The sequence below is a fragment of the Trichomycterus rosablanca genome, chromosome 1, assembly GCF_030014385.1.
Source record: "Trichomycterus rosablanca isolate fTriRos1 chromosome 1, fTriRos1.hap1, whole genome shotgun sequence".
Taxonomy (NCBI): domain Eukaryota; kingdom Metazoa; phylum Chordata; class Actinopteri; order Siluriformes; family Trichomycteridae; genus Trichomycterus; species Trichomycterus rosablanca.
Window position 1 is genome coordinate 49,190,174 of NC_085988.1, and position 16,303 is coordinate 49,206,476.

The window sequence follows — 16,303 nt, forward strand, 5'->3', positions numbered from 1 at the left end:
GAAAATGTCCGACTCTCCCATTCAACCTGACAGAGCTTGCAAGGATATGCCAAGAGGAATGAGCAAAAATGTCCAGAAACAAGTGTGCCAAGCTCGTAGCTTCTTTTCCAAAACACCTTGAGGCTGTAATTGGTGCATCAACCAAGTATTAGGCTAAGGGTGTGTACAGATACAGTGGTGTTCAAAAAAATAGCAGTGATTTTAAAAAAGCGAATAAAGCACAAAATCATTATAATAACTTTTATTTCCATAAATGCAAATGCACTGAAAATACTACACTTTCAATTCTAAATCAAAACATTAACAACATTTAGTCAGTTTGTGTTAATCCTTTACAGAAAATTAAGAAAAATGAATATTAGGCTGTTCAAAATAATAGCAGTGCCAGCATTTTTCTTTAAAAACTCAAAAAATGTATCTATAACATGAAAAAATGTTTGAGGTTTCACTTTACTTTAAATTACTGAACTAATATTCAGTGGCATAACAATTGTTTCCGAGATCTGTGTTGCATGGAGTCGACCAACTTCTGGCACCTCTGAACAGGTATTCCAGTCCAGGATGATTAGACTACATTCCACAGTTCTTCTGCAATTTTGGGTTTTGCCTAAAAAAAAACACGTTTCAGACGTCAGCCCACAAGTTCTCTATGGGATTGAAGTCAGGGGATTGTGCTAGTCACTCTATTACCTCAATCTTGTTTGTCTGTAACCAAGATCTTTTGGGTCACTGTCATGTTGAAACACCCATTTTAAGGACATTTCTTCTTCGACATAGGGCAACATGATCTCCTCAAGTATTCTGATATATTTAAACTGATCCATGATTCCTCGTATGTGATAAATAGGTGTAACACCATGGTATGAAAAACATCCCCATATCATCATTTTGTACCACCATGCTTTACTACCTTCACAGTGTACTGTGGCTTGAATTCAGTGCTTGGGGGTCGTCTGACATACTGTCTACGGCCACTAGACCAAAAAAATACAATTTAGCTTTCACCAGTCCACAAATGTTGAGCCATTTCTCTTTGGACCAGTCAATGTGTTCCTTGGCAAATGTTAACCCATTCAGGTCGTGTCTTTTTCTTAACAACGGAACTTTGCAAGGAGTTCTTGCTGGTAAATTGGCTTCACTTAATCATCTTCTGTACTCACTGGGAACTTCAGATGTTCCTTGATCTTTCTGGAGGTGATCATTGACTGAGTATTTGCTATTTTGGCTAATCTTCGATCCAATTGAACAGTAGTTCCACGCTTCCTTCTGCATCTTTCAGGTTTTGGTTGTCACTTCAAGGCATTTGAGATCATTTTAGCTGAGCAGCCAATAATTTGCTGCACTTCTCTGTATGTTTTTTCTCTCTACAATCAACTTTTTAATCAAAGTATGCTGTTCATCAGAACAATGTCTGGAACAACCCATTTTACCCAATATTTCAAAAGGAAATGAGCTATGACCAACCTGTGCAACATTTGCCACCCTCCTACATTAAATAAGGGCCAAAATTGACACCCGTTCTTCTGCAGAATGAATGACTTCACCAATTGAACTCCTCACTGCTATTATTTTGAACAACCCCCTTTCAATCAATGCTTCGATTACTCAGAATGAGTGGGATGCATGTCCTAATTGTTGGGTTTGTTTTGTTTTCAATACTCTACTACACTTTCAAATCAATTTTTTGCTATGTAGAAATATCACTTCTACTAAAAACAGTGATTTATCAGGTTAATGGTGTTGGACTGCTATTATTTTGAACACTACTGTATGTAACCCCTAAATAAAGGATTTTTGTCAGTAAAATAAAATTGCTAAACCCCGTTTTCATTTTGTAATTAAAATGGAATACCTAAAGCCCACAAAGACATGGGGAGAAAATACCAAAGTCAGTTGCTGGGATGTACCAAAAAGGTTTGAGATTTTCAAAGGGTATTTACATCATGTGGTCTTGAAGAATCCTGCCGAACGAGCAGTGTGCTTTAATACTGATTATTATAAGATGATCATGATTAGGTTTCTTGCAAAACTCACAGATGGGACTCGCAGACTGCTAAGCAAAATAAGATCATTATGTAACAAGATCAGAAGATTTGGACTGTGCAATAGGCATTTTAATCTATTTTAATAACCTCTTAACAACTCAAAGCACCATGTCTCAAGGCAGCAAAACAAAATACAGCAAGCACAGACTGAAGCTCAAAATGAATCATGTTTTTCACTGCAATATATTTACAGAGGTCACACAAGACCTGTCACTCTGAAAATAGTTACACTAAATGCCCCTTTAACACTGTACAAGAAAGAGAAACTGTTACATGTACTGTTGTAAGACAGGGTTTGTGAAGTCTTTGGAATCACCTGGATTTTGGCAAAATTACTCATACAATGTGGTCTGATCTTCATCCAAGTCATAATGATTGACAAACTGTCAGTCATCATCCCTTAAACCTTAACCGTAAAGTATGGTGGAGGGAGAACAATTTAAGGGAGCTTTGCTCAAAACTGCATCTGGAAAATTGGCAAGAGAATGGCCAACTAGGGCAGTGCAATGACAAAGCTGCCAAAGTGGGTGGCACACAGCTCCAAGGTTTTGGGGATCTGGAATAATCTTCACATCTTGTTCCTGTGTGCATGGTTTGCTTATGTTAGTGTGAATGATGCTGTAAAAACATGACCGTTAATACTGTTAATTTGCCCCTGAAGGGAATGAATTGGTTATTGTATAATGTCCAAGTAGGTTACTACCTCGTGCCAAGGGTTTCCAGATATAACCTGAAGCTTAGTCGAAGCTGGATGCTGCCAAGACGACTCAAAAATGAATTCATTAACTAAAGGATGGTTTTATGGTTTTAAATGGTGAGATATGACGTAAGAGCCGTTAATGAAAGTAACAACCAGAATGGTTTTAGATTTCATTACCAGTTTGATTACCAGTTGTAGACAACACTGCTGGTATAGGTGGTTGTACCGGTTGTTAAATGGAACCGCCTTCATATGGATTGTAAATAAGTGATCATAATTTCACTTAAAAAGATGACTGTGTGTTATTAGTTCAAACAATGTCCATTTAGATAGCTTTTTAGAAGATTAGACCACATTTATATGTAGAAGTATAATGCAAAAATCCAGGTCATTTTTCCTGCAACTGTACATTCACTTTATTGCTCCTCAACAGCAACAATACATGACACACAGAATCACATTTCATAGTAGTTTCAAATGCAGTACCTGGCATCAGTGTGGCTGTTACTGAGCTGCAGAGAACTACTGTAATCTAGGAACCTAAAGGTTCAAATAAATTCATAACAATGAAAGCAGACTTGAGGTATTGAAAGCCACTGATAGTGATTCAGGTGTGTGCTCATACATGTACTGGAAATCAGTGTTACACAGAGTCCGTTGTTCAGAGAAAAAGCACTCTAGCTCTTCCTTAGGCTCAGGTCACTGCTGGTAACCAGTGGAGACAGAGAGGTGCTGTCGGATGCCTCGTCTCTTTCTTCTCTCTTCAGCACCAGAAACGCCTCTCGACTGATCCCCAACAACTCCCTCAGGCCTCTGTTTTCCAGCTACACAGAAAGGTGTGTTAGAAACAAAGTCACTGCGCATAAGCTGATCAAAACAACATTGAATTGAATGGTTAATACAGCATGCTGAAAATCTCTTATTCACAAAAGTATTCAGAACCTCTAATTTATGGTCAGGTGCTTGCAATTGTCCTTGAGATGTGTCTAGGTCTCAGCTGGAGCCCATCCATTGCAGTTTAAATAAACAGGACATATTTTGAAAAGATCCTCACCAGGATCTTTAAGGATCCAGAATGTACTTTGCAGCATCATGGCCAAGAGGTCCAAGGAACTGTCTGAGGATCTCCAAGATCAAATTGTGATTTGGCTATATGGCCAAATTATGCATCCAAGCAAGAAAGGCCTCTGCTCAGGGAGGTTAGAAGGACCCAATGGTTCCTCTAAAAAAGCTTTCAAAGTCCTGTGCAGAAATTGGAGAGCAGAAAATCTCTGAATGTCCCTTAGTGGCTTAGCCAAAGCCTAGACCTAAACCCATCAAACATCTATAGAGATACCTGAAGATGGCTGTTCAGATGCACACCATCAAATCTAACAGAGCTAGGGGGAGTCTTCCATAAATAAACTGGTGGAATAAACTGGTGTGCAAAGCTTAAATTATAAAGTTATATCCACAAACAAAGCTGTAATTACTGCCAAATGGACTTACAGAGTATAATGGGTATACAGTTGTGTTCAAAATAATAGCAGTCCAACATCACTAACCAGATCAATCACTGTTTTTGGTAGAAATTATATTTATACATGGCAAAAAACTTACTAGTAGGTGTAGTAGAGTAATAAAAAACTGATTCTGTGTTCTGCTGATTCTGTGTAATTGAATAAGTAACTAAAAGGGGCGTGTTCAAAATAATAACAGTGTAAAGTTCAATTAGTGAGGTCATTCATTCTGTGAAAAAATGGGTGTCAAACAGGTGGCCCTTATTAAAGTATAAAAGCAGCAGATGTTGTACATGCTGGTTATGGTGCATTTCTCTCTAAAAAACAGAGTGAAATGGGTCGTTCCAGACATTGTTCAGAAGAACAGCGTACTTTGATTAAAAAGTCGATTGGAGAGGAAAAAACATATAAAGAAGTGCAGAAAATTATAGGCTGCTCAGCTAAAATGATTTCAAATGCTTTAAAATGGCAACCAAAACCAGAAAGACGTGGAAGAAAATGGAAAACTACCATTCGGATGGATTGAAGAATAGCCAAAATGGCAAAGACTCAGCCAATGATCAGCTCCAGGGAGATCAAAGAAGGTCTAAAGTTACCTAAGAGTACTGTGACAGTTAGAAGACGCCTGTGTGAAGCCAAGCTATCGGCAAGAAGCCCCCGCAAAGTCCCATTGTTGCAAAAACGACATGTGCTGAAGAGGTTACAATTTGCCAAAGAACACATTCACTGGCCTAAAGAGAAATGGCGCAACATTTTGTGGACTGATGAAAGCAAGATCGTTCTTTTTGGGTCTAGTGGCTGCAGACAGTTTGTCAGACGACCCCCGAACACTGAATTCAAGCCACAGTACACAGTGAAGACAGTGAAGCATGGTGGCGCAAGCATCATGATATGGGGATGTTTCTCATACTATGGTGTCGGGCCTATTTATTGCAGACCAGGGATCATGGATCAGTTTGAATACATCCAAATACTTGAAGAGGTCATGTTGCCTCATGCCAAAGAGGAAATGCCCTTGAAATGGATGTTTCAACAAGACAATGACCCCAAACACACCAGTAAGCGTGCAACATCTTGGTTTCAGACCAACAAGATTAATGTTATGGACTGGCCAGCCCAATCTCCGGACCTTAAACCAATAGAAAACTTGTGGGGTGACATCAAAAATGCTGTGTCTGAGGCAAAACCAAGAAATGCAGTGGAATTGTGGAATGTGGTCCAATCGTCCTGGGCTGGAATACCTGTTCACAGGTGCCAGAAGTTGGTTGACTCCATGAAACAGATGTGAAGCAATTCTCAGAAACAGTGGTTATACAACTGATTATTAGTTTAGTGGTTTACAGGAAAGCTAAATATTGAAGCATTTTTCAGTTTAAACAGTAAATGTTTGAGTTTGTAAAGAAAAATGCAGACACTACTATTTTTTTGAACAGCCTAATATTCCCTTTTCTTCACTTTCTGTAAAGTAATAACACATTTGATCAATTTTAATTCATGTTTTGATTTGGAAAATAATGTGCAGTGTTGTCAATGCATTTGTGTGTATGAAAATAAAAGCTATTATAAGAATTCTGAGCTTTATTCACTTTTTTAAACACACTGCTATTATTTTGAACACAACTGTACATATACATTGCTAGCCTAAACCTTAAGCATTTCATAGGCTGTGTGTGTGTGTGTGTGTGTGTGAGAGAGAGAGAGATCCAATGTCTGTACCTCCAGCTGTTTGATTCTCTCCTCGTCCTCGCACACTCGGCCTTCATCAACCTCAATTGCCTTTTTCATCACCGTGGCCATCTCATTAATCTTGTCTATGTGCGCTTGCATCTCCTAGAAATGAATACATTGTGTTGATATGCAATGTGCATTAGCAAAACAAATTGTCTGTGTCACTGCAGAATAAAAGTTAATAAATAAGACACTCACACTAGTGTGCTGCTCCTTAAGCTGTGTGACGATTGTGGGGTCGTCTTTCTTGCTGGCCATGAGGAGGCGGAACACCTGCTCTCTGTATTTACTCATAATTAGCTCCAGAGCTGACTGGTGCTCCTCCAATGATGACCGCAACTCTGCAAACAGACCGAGAAAGATGCACTATATGGCCAAAAAGTATGTTGACATGTATGTGGTGCTCTACAGACACAAGCTCGAAATTTCATTCTTCAGTAATCTACTTGTCTAGGATGACAGGATGAATGTGTGCCTGCATGCAAGACAGTGATAAACAGGTTGGCATTGTTATAGCAAAGATTTTGGGCATTTTTCTTTAAATCTAATAATTACCATTGCCAAATGCGTGCAGTGGCCAGCTGCATATTTTCCCCTGCCAGTGGTGGAGTGTAACAGAGAACTGTATTGCATATAGAAAGCCAAACTATGCACTCTACAAATCAGCCATTACTGGTGCACGCACCACTACTGGACAGTGGAGGTCACACTTGTACGTCAACATTAAAACCCTGTCAGCCTCCCCAGGTCGATTAAATCACTTGGGATTCGAGCTCGACAGCTCGAGATACACAGCAGTAGACCGTTGCGCCACCCAAGCCCTCTTGAAATATTATGTAATTTAATTGATGGGTTGTTTTAGCCCTATGTAAAACATATACGAAATATTGGGTGAATGATAGTGGGTGGAAAATTATCTGCAATGTATTACTGATCCAAAATAAAACCCACCTTTGTTTTCCTGCTGAAGTTCCCTTATTTGCCGATTCTCTTGCTGAATGCCCATAACCAGTGTAGATCGTGGTCGATGTCTTGCCACCTGGTTAAGCGCTTCAATCTCCTCCTGATACTAAGCAGTGCAAAGAGGGGAATTGACAGTCAAATACACAGCTCTTTGGCCTGCTTGGCCAGTGTGATAATACTATAACAGTTCACTGATGGTATTAGCAATTAAGGTACTAGACTATCGACTGGAAAGGCCCACCACCGTAAAGTTGCCAGTGTTGGGGTCCTGAGCAAGGTCCTTAACTCCCAATTGTTTGAATTGCATTCTGTCACAATACAGGGTATCTTTGAACAAAAGCATCCGCTAGATGTTTGTTGGACATCACAATGGCCCTATATGGTGTTGCCTCCTCATTCAGACATGCCAGAATCCATTCTTCTGAACATTTCTGCCTGAGAAACTTGGATATCGAACACTGATACTAACACTATGGAATGGATTGCAGGTATCACTTTATGGACCTTGCTTTATACAAGTTATGCAGACAGCATAAGAGCGGTGTCCACATGCGTTTGGCCATATAATCCTGTCATGAATGTACAGATTTTTGAAGAGATGCATATACATTTCTTTGTCTTGTACCTGTACGTTTAGTGCATTGGTACATCAATCCCTGTTCTGCTTCTCTGTGCTGATGGAGTTTTTCTATACTGTATAAACAATATAATGACTTTATGCTAGGACTGGAAAGGGCCTTTATCAAACAGTTTTTTCCAGTTTGTAAAACCCTATTTATAAAACGGATAGTTCCGGTCCTAAAATCTGATTGGCTGAGCCGCGTTCGAAGCCGTTGTAAAATCCCCGATAAACGCACACCTATGACCACCTCACATCATTCCATATTAATACGCCACTGAATAGAAAAAATTAAGGTTATTTTCGCCCTCATGTTGCCTAGCAACACTGTTAATCGAACTACCTGGCGTCGCGGAAGAACGCTTTATTGTAAGTTTATACACAATAAATACATTTATGAATTAAACATTGTTGTATTTATTATATTTTATGTTGGCCGCCGTTTTATAAAAGCAATAAGCCATTCGAGACCGTGCGTTACTGTTATGATTTTAGCACGGGGAAAGAAGTTTTAGGCACTCCGCTTCGCGTCGTGCCAAAAACGTCATCCCCGTGCTAAAATCACAGTAATGCACGGCCTCTCGTGGCTTATTGCTTTAATTAACTCTACATCTCAAAACAAAAAAGGTCTAATTGAGGGGCACTGAGAGAACATTTATCATGTTATTAATACATACCTGTTTCATAGCCTCTACCCGTTTGTTCAGAACTGTTGTCTGCTCGATTAGGATTTCTGCTGCATTATCATGATCCCGCAGGCGTTCCACCAGAGACCTGGCGTCTGTCAGCACCTTCTCCAGTGTGCAGCTCATTTCTGTTAATACAGTAAGTAAAAGAATTGGGTTTTTACATTATTGTCTTAGTTTATTGTCACATAACAGCCTTAATATTTGCTAGCACTGTTGTGTTTACACAAAAGATGAGTCAAAACATTAGGAGCACCTGCCTAATATGCTGTCAAAGTGTCCTGACAAGACATCTAAAGTAGTTGTCTTGTGGCATCTTGTACCAGGAAATTACCAGCAGGTTTTACATCTTCTGTACCTTACAAGGTGAATTGTCCCTCAGTGCATCCTGGTGTCCTTTTTTAATGCACACAAACCCGGCCATCCACATGATCTAAAACAGGATTTGTCAGACCAGTCGACCTTCCATTGCTCTAAAGTCCAGTTTCTATGCCTGTGTTTTTTATAGTACGTGTTTTCAAGTAAAGGAGAAGTTACTACGGGTGACTACACAGCCTCATACTGGGTGACACATTCACCTCATCAGCAATATTAAAATGATCTGCAACGTGAGCCACAGTAGCACTTGCCTGTAAGTAAGTAAGTAAGTAAGTAAGTAAATTTTATTTATAAAGCACTCTTAAAACAACTTACGTTGACCAAAGTGCTGTACATCGAATAAGCATACATAACACAACATTATATAAAAAACAAAAAAAACAAAAAAAACAAAAAAAAATAAAAAAAAGTAAGAACCAAATAAAAATACAGAGTAAGAGACAAAATAAAACAAATACAAATAGACTAAACAATTAAAATTAACACAGCTCCTCACTGTTCAAATGCCAGCTTATAAAGGTATGTTTTTAGGAGTGATTTAAAAACTGCGGCCGAAGGTGCTTGTCGAATATTAGGAGGTAGAGTGTTCCATAGCCTCGGAGCATAAACTGCAAATGCACGATCACCTTTTAGCTTCAAACGAGCCCTAGGAACAGTCAACAAATTCTGAGTGGCTGATCTTAAAGATCGCTGTGCGGTTGCGGGAGAAAGCATACCACTGAGATATGCCGGGGCTTGACCATTAAGCGCTTTAAAAACAAATAAAAGCACTTTAAAATGAATCCTGTGCTGAACAGGCAGCCAATGTAGTGAGGCAAGGACTGGTGTAATATGGTTTCTTTTCTTGGTATTAGTCAGTAACCTTGCTGCTGCATTCTGGACTACCTGCAAGCGCCGCAACAGAGACTGACTAATCCCAATATACAGAGAATTACAGTAGTCAATTCTTGCAGAAATGAATGCATGAATAACTTTTTCCAGGTCAGAATAGCAGAGAAAAGGCTTAATCTTCGCAATATTTCTGAGCTGGAAGAAGCTATTCCTTACCACAGAGTTGATTTGTTTATCAAATCGGAGGTCAGAGTCAAAGATAACACCAAGATTTCTCACAGATGTTTTGACACATGTAGACAAGTGACCAAGGTTATTGGAGACACTATTGATGTGATGAGGACCCCCAAAAACGATAACCTCTGACTTGCTTTCATTCAGCTGAAGAAAATTGTCAGCCATCCACCTCTTTATGTCCTCAAGACAACTGCTAAGAGATGTTAACGAGCCATTGTCATTCGGTCTAATGGGAAGATAAAGCTGTATGTCATCAGCATACAGGTGAAAGCTGACATTGTGCTTCCTAATTATTTGACCCAATGGCAGCATATAGAGAGAAAAAAGGAGGGGCCCTAGTATGGACCCTTGTGGAACACCACAAGAGACATCAGCAGAAGAAGAGAAATAGCTGCTAATATTCACTGAAAAGGTTCTATTCTTAAAATAAGATATGAACCAATTCAGGGCCTCTCCCTGTAACCCCACCCACTTTTCCAGGCGAACCCTGCTGTTCAACACAGCCAGCCGTAACTATTCGGTTATCAAAGTCACTTTGGTCTTTATGCATAAAGATTTTTGCTGCATTCAACAAGTGCACTACAAGTAACCATCATCAGCCCAACTTTCTTTAGAGGTTTAACTATGTATAAATTCAATGACTGGGCATGCTGTGGAAACTTTGTTCATGTGTTAAATAATTTTAGCAGCATGTATAAATTATGTATGGTGTACATATGAATATGCTGTGGGCAGAGTAAAAAAAGATGTTGCCCGTTTTAATGTTGGCGGTTATAGTAACCAAAGCTATTGATTTTTAGGGGATGGCTGGCCATACTAAGATGGATTTTCAGCTGTCCTTTTTTGCACCACGGACCGATTTCATATAAGATATAATTTCACAGACCGGCAGAGGCGAGAGGATTTAAAATAGAATAACTATAAAATGGAAAATCTGTGTGAATTTTGAGCTTTTTTCCACTGCAATGAGACGCTGCTCCCATCTAGTGGTGATTGGGGACAATAACACCCGAAAAGTTTTGGAAATTTAATTGCTCTTGTAGCAATCTCTAATCGTTTATTGGTTCGGCCCGGTGGGTGGGGACCACTGGGCTAAAGGCATCCTTAGGCTTTCACCAAACAAAAATGCACCCTGATAAAGAAAATATATAATGTAAATAAACTCATCTGGCAATATTACTTTCCTTCTATTGTTTGGGGAATTGTGATGTAAGGTTTTAGTTTTTCTGCACTGAATTGTAATATAAAAGGTTTTATAATAGAGTTAAAGTCACATATTACAGCTTTGTTAAACTTAATGCTGAACGGGAGTTAACATTAAAATAGCCACACAGCCATTGGAACTGGACGTTGAAGCAATGAAAGAAGGTCAATTGGTCTGACGAATACTGTTTTCTCCAAGTGTTCATGTGGATGTCAACCAGTTTTTTATGGGCATGTGTGTATCATTTACCTCTGGAAGAGATGGCACCAAGATGCACTGTAGAACAATCAACCTTGCATACCATACAGAAGCCAAAAATCCTGCTGGTAATGTCCTGGTATCAGATATCACAAAACTTCTTCAGATTTCTTGTGAGTTGGAGCTGTCATGACTTTTAAGACTGTTCCCCTTTAACATTAAATAACTTCAAATGTCACAATTAGAATATTAAATATGTCACAAACCAGTATTTCATATAAATATGCACCATTAAATATTAATGCAAACTTTGTTATGCTACCATTAAATGTTTACATACACTTGTAAAAGACAACTATTAATTTCTTGGCATTTTTAACTAGACCACAACTTTAAATTAACGTGTATATTCATGTAACTTTGTGCCATGTCCAAGTTGTTGTAATTGACTTACTGACTGTTTTGTGTTCCAATAAAACAGAACCAATCTGACAACATGGAAAAACAGCACATGAAACAGTACAGTCTCTTGCCAATGTCAGAAATAAAACCAATGTTATGCTGAAAGGAAATTTAAACAAATAGTCATGTGCAATAGGTCTAATAAAAATGAGGTCCAAAATGAATAAGAAGCTGCTGGTAAAACACTGTCCAGTAAATCAAGTTTTACATCACCACTGGCTGGTAATAAAGAAGGCCCTGTTCTAAATTCAATACCTTAAGGATTGTAAGTATTAAGACTAACATTTGACATTTAGCAGAGTCTTTTATCCAAACTGACTTACAATATACAGTGTAAACAATTGCGGGTTAAGGACCTTGCTCAAGGGCCCAACAGTGGCAACCTGGGAGTGGTGGGGCTTGAACCAGCAACCTTCTGATTACTAGTCCAGTACCTCAACCGCTAGGCTACAACCATACAAACAAACCACACAAACAAAGAAAATAGAGCCTTTTTCTTGCATCACAGCCTATCATATGACCATGTCAAAAATAAACCTTGTTTGACTGTAGACAGTGGTACGTGTGTTTTAACAGCTCATATTCATATTCATGTTCTTCAATTACACTCACTCACTGTCTTAACCGCTTATGCTGGAGCCTATCCCTGCTTTTCAATGGGCGCAAGGCACACAGTAATACCCTGGAAGGGGCGCCAGTCCATCGCAGGGCAGACACACATGCACATACACACATACACACACATACACACACACACATTTACCTATAGGGTAATTCAGTGTCTCCAATTAACCTGACTGCATGTTTTTGGACTGTGGGAGGAAAACGGAGCTCCTGGAGTAAACCCACGCAGACACGTGGAGAACACGCAAACTCCACACAGAAAGGACCCGGACCGCCCCGCCTGGGGATCGAACCCAGGACCTTCTTGCTGTGAGGCAACAGTGCTACCCACAAGCCACTGTGCCACCTCTTTGATTACATCTGGACAAATCTCCTCTTAGCAAGGAGGACAATTCATGTCTAATTCCCGACCTTGGCAAACATAACACTGTTTTGTTTTTACTTTTTTTAATGGCTGTAGTTAAACTAGTCCTATTTATGTGGGTACAATAGGGTCAGAGGCTGCAATCAATCATAATCACTTAAGAGGAATTAGGAGGCATTGGCACAAAGTTAAATTACTTTAAATGACAGCAGATTTGTCAGAGTTGATATATGAATATTTGACACAACAGATTTGTTGTGTTTTCAGGAAACTTAGAATAAACTTATAAGCAAACTTAAATTCAGTATGATATTTTTAAGGCATTATAACAGCATTTAATTAGACACAGAACTCAAACCCGAAGACTTTCCTTTAACCATATGACTTAGACATAACACAACAGCGCATATCATCACTGGTACTTAAGTACTCTTACTTTATCCATTATTAAAACCAAGAACTCATTTTCAAAACAGATAAACTGAACTAACAAGCTAGCTAGTTAGCTAACGTTAACTCTTAACATTTTGCATATATTCCAGCTCTGAGGTAAAGCAAACCCCACACAGACCAAACAGAGAGTCTAAATTCACTATTAGTGTAAATTAAACTGATACAAGACATTTTCAGTGTATAAAACATGTACCTTAATGCAAAAATACAACCAGAAATTGTAGCTTTCTCGAATTAGTTTTGACTTCCTTCTTAACATCTGTGACATCAAAAGACGAAGCATTCTGGGATATGTAGTATTTATCCGCCTTGGGTCTTCTCCTTCTAATACCACCGACTTTCACTTGAGGGCGGCAAAGTGCAAATATTCATGTGTCTTCATTTTCAGTAACAGTTTCTTCTAAACGTACCAAACTTCTTTAACCCTGCCTCGTATTGAGGCTGAATGTCTTCATTACACCAACTGACATGAATGATGACCTTCTGTCAACTAGCTCTAGATAATGAATTATCTGTTCATAAATAAGTTCACCTATTGTCTCCTGTACGACCCTAAAGAGGCTAATCTGATCTTAACCAGGTCTAAATAAATCCTCAACTGCTTATGGCGCACCTGTTGCCGTTTAATCTTTATTTGTAGTGTTACTCTAGACCGATCAGCCATAACATTAAAGCCACCTCCTTGTTACTACACACATTGTCCATCTGTTTCTCTACATACCTTTTTAAACTGCTTTCACCATGTTCTTCAATGGTCAGGACCCCCCAGGACCACTACAGAGCAGGTATTATTTGGGTGGTGGATCATTCTCAGCACTGCAGTGACACATGGTGGTAGTGTGTTAGTGTGTATTGAGCTGGTAATACCTCACTGTCACTGCTGAACTGAGAATAGTCCACCAACCAAAAATATATTCAGCCAACAGCGCCCCGTAGGCAGCGTCCTGTGACCACTGATGAAGGTCTAGAAGATGACCAACTCAAACAGCAGCAATAGATGAGCGATCGTCTCTGACTTTACATCTACAAGGTGAAGCAATTAGGTAGGAGTGTCTAATAGAGTGGACAGTGAGTGGACACGGTATTTAAAAACTTCAGCAGCGCTGCTGTGTCTGATCCACTCATACCAGCACAACACACACTAACACACCACCACCATGTTAGTGTCACTGCAGTGCTGAGAATGATCCACCACGTAAATAATACCTGCTCTGTGGTGGTCCTGTGGGGGTCCTGACCATTGAAAAACAGGGTGAAAGCAGGCTAAAAAAGCATGTAGAGAAATATATAGACTACAGTCAGTAATTGTAGAACTACAAAGTGCTTCTATATGGTAAGTGGAGCTGATAAAATGGACAGTGAGTGTAGAAACAAGGAGGTGGTTTCAGTGTTATGGCTGATGAGTGTATTAGTTGAATTAAAAGTGTACAAATTCCCCCCTTTGTGACTGTTATTTTATATGTGTAAAACTTAGTGACTTTGTATCCATAAATAGTATGCTAATAAGCATGCGAGGAGTTCAGAATCTCGGCATTGATGTGCTAGCGGAATATCCCGCTGCACCAGTTGGGCGCCAATGCGGACACTTTTTGAAGAACCCTCATATCATTATCATATCATATCATATCAATCATAGTGAATATTAATCTGCTGCCAATTAACATGCTGTGCACTTTACTGTTTTTGTAAATATATAACATGCTGCTAACTTACATATCTGTATATTGCTTGTGTATAATAGTTTGTTTGTATATTTTGTGTTTAATGTTTAAGGTATACATTGCTTGAGAGCTACCACCAGCAGGAACCAAATTCCTTGTGTGTATTCAAATACTTGGCCAATAAATCTGATTCTAATATTACCCATATTCATGCTTGGGATAAAACTGCATATTGATGAATGCTAACATCAGCTAGTTTGTAAGTTTTGCATGAAGTTACAGTTTAGCTAACTAACTTAAGGTGGGAGGGTATTATTTGGGAGGGTCAGACTATCCCACCATCACAATCCCCCCACCCCCTGTAATATAAATCATGGTCGACTGGACTTTAGTGCTGTGTGGTCAAGGCACCTGCGCTGGTAATGAGTGAGGTAAAAATGCATTAAACGTCTTAATTATTTATATATTAATTGGAACATTATGTTTTTAATCAATGCAGCTCTAATAGCGAGTAGTTTAAATAAAAATTTTAAGTTAAAGAGCAAAAGAATAAGAACAAGCAACAATGTCTTATGATTTGTTCATGTTGCCAATATTTGTGAAAGACACTGTATTGATTTATGGCAGATCGTTTGCCATCATACTACTATCTCTCTCTCCTGGCCTTCGTGATCATTGATGATCCATGGCGACACGGTGGATAGTAGCTCTGTACATCCTTCTGTCTTCAGCCATTTTGATTAACGTTGATATTGTAGTGTTCATTGTCTCGGTGATGCTGTCAATCCTAACTTGCCATCATAGTTGGGAGCACCAGACAGTTTACTAGTCGTACCTTGGTTCTAAGTCTGATGTCTTTGCATTTCCATACTTTGTCCATATCTTTCAGTGCTGTCTGGGCGGCACGGTGGCTAAGTGGGTAGCACTGTCGCCTCACAGCACGGGTCCTTTCTGTGTGGAGTTTGCATGTTCTCCCCGTGTCTGCGTGGGCTTACTCTGGGTGCTCCGGTTTCCTCCCACAGTCCAAAAACATGCAAGTGAGGTGAATTGAAGATACTAAATTGTCCATGACTGTGTTGGATATAACCTTGTGAACTGATGAATCTTGTGTAATGAGTAACTACCGTTCCTGTCATGAATGTAACCAAAGTGTAAAACATGACGTTAAAATCCTAATAAACAAACAATCTGTCTTGCCTATAGTGATTCTTCGTCTGATTTCTTCTGTATTCGAGGCCTTGTTGTTTACGATTGATCCGAGCAGGGTGAAATCATTGACTATTTCAATGGTTTCCCCATCTATCTCAAATTCATCCATGCTGTTTGTGGCCAGTATTTTTGTCTTCTTCATATTCATACTACTATAAATGTTAATATACATTACTCACATATATATTTACTTATATATAATATATAAGTTTAATAAATGTATTTTTTCATTTTACATGATGCATTATTCATGACCCCTGAGATGAACCCTGAGTGGATCAGTAAGATCACGTCCACCATGCTCGGCCTACCTGCTCTGGAGCTTTCTCCCGCCCCTCTCCCATCCTGCGCTCTGATTGGTCGTTTCGAACATCTCTTCCTACTCAACTGAACATTCCCGACACGCTGAGCCTGAAACGGTTTCAGATGATGCGGACCTGGT

At 39.3% G+C, this 16,303-nt stretch overlaps 1 protein-coding gene across 1 annotated transcript; it reads right to left on the reverse strand.

Annotated features, from left to right (window-relative positions):
- Positions 1–2,193: 2,193 nt before the first annotated feature.
- fgfr1op2 (FGFR1 oncogene partner 2) lies at positions 2,194–13,249 on the reverse strand. The gene is made up of 6 exons (XM_063003892.1): positions 13,185–13,249; positions 8,232–8,368; positions 6,924–7,041; positions 6,171–6,313; positions 5,961–6,074; positions 2,194–3,569 (listed from the first exon to the last, which is right to left on the reverse strand). Exons 2-6 carry the CDS (start codon positions 8,364–8,366, stop codon positions 3,423–3,425), a joined length of 657 nt encoding a protein of 218 aa, XP_062859962.1. The 5' UTR covers positions 8,367–8,368; positions 13,185–13,249; the 3' UTR covers positions 2,194–3,422.
- Between the last annotated feature and the right edge of the window lie 3,054 nt (positions 13,250–16,303).

Bases quoted from the DNA above. Each gene is read 5' to 3' on its own strand.
- fgfr1op2 (XM_063003892.1), bottom strand. From the start codon at position 8,366: ATGAGCTGCACACTGGAGAAGGTGCTGACAGACGCCAGGTCTCTGGTG. The intron at 7,042-8,231 runs GTATGTATTAAT...TGCACTGCTTAG, and splicing joins GGGTAGAGGCTATGAAACAG to TATCAGGAGGAGATTGAAGC. The intron at 6,314-6,923 runs GTGGGTTTTATT...GTCTGTTTGCAG, and splicing joins ACTTCAGCAGGAAAACAAAG to AGTTGCGGTCATCATTGGAG.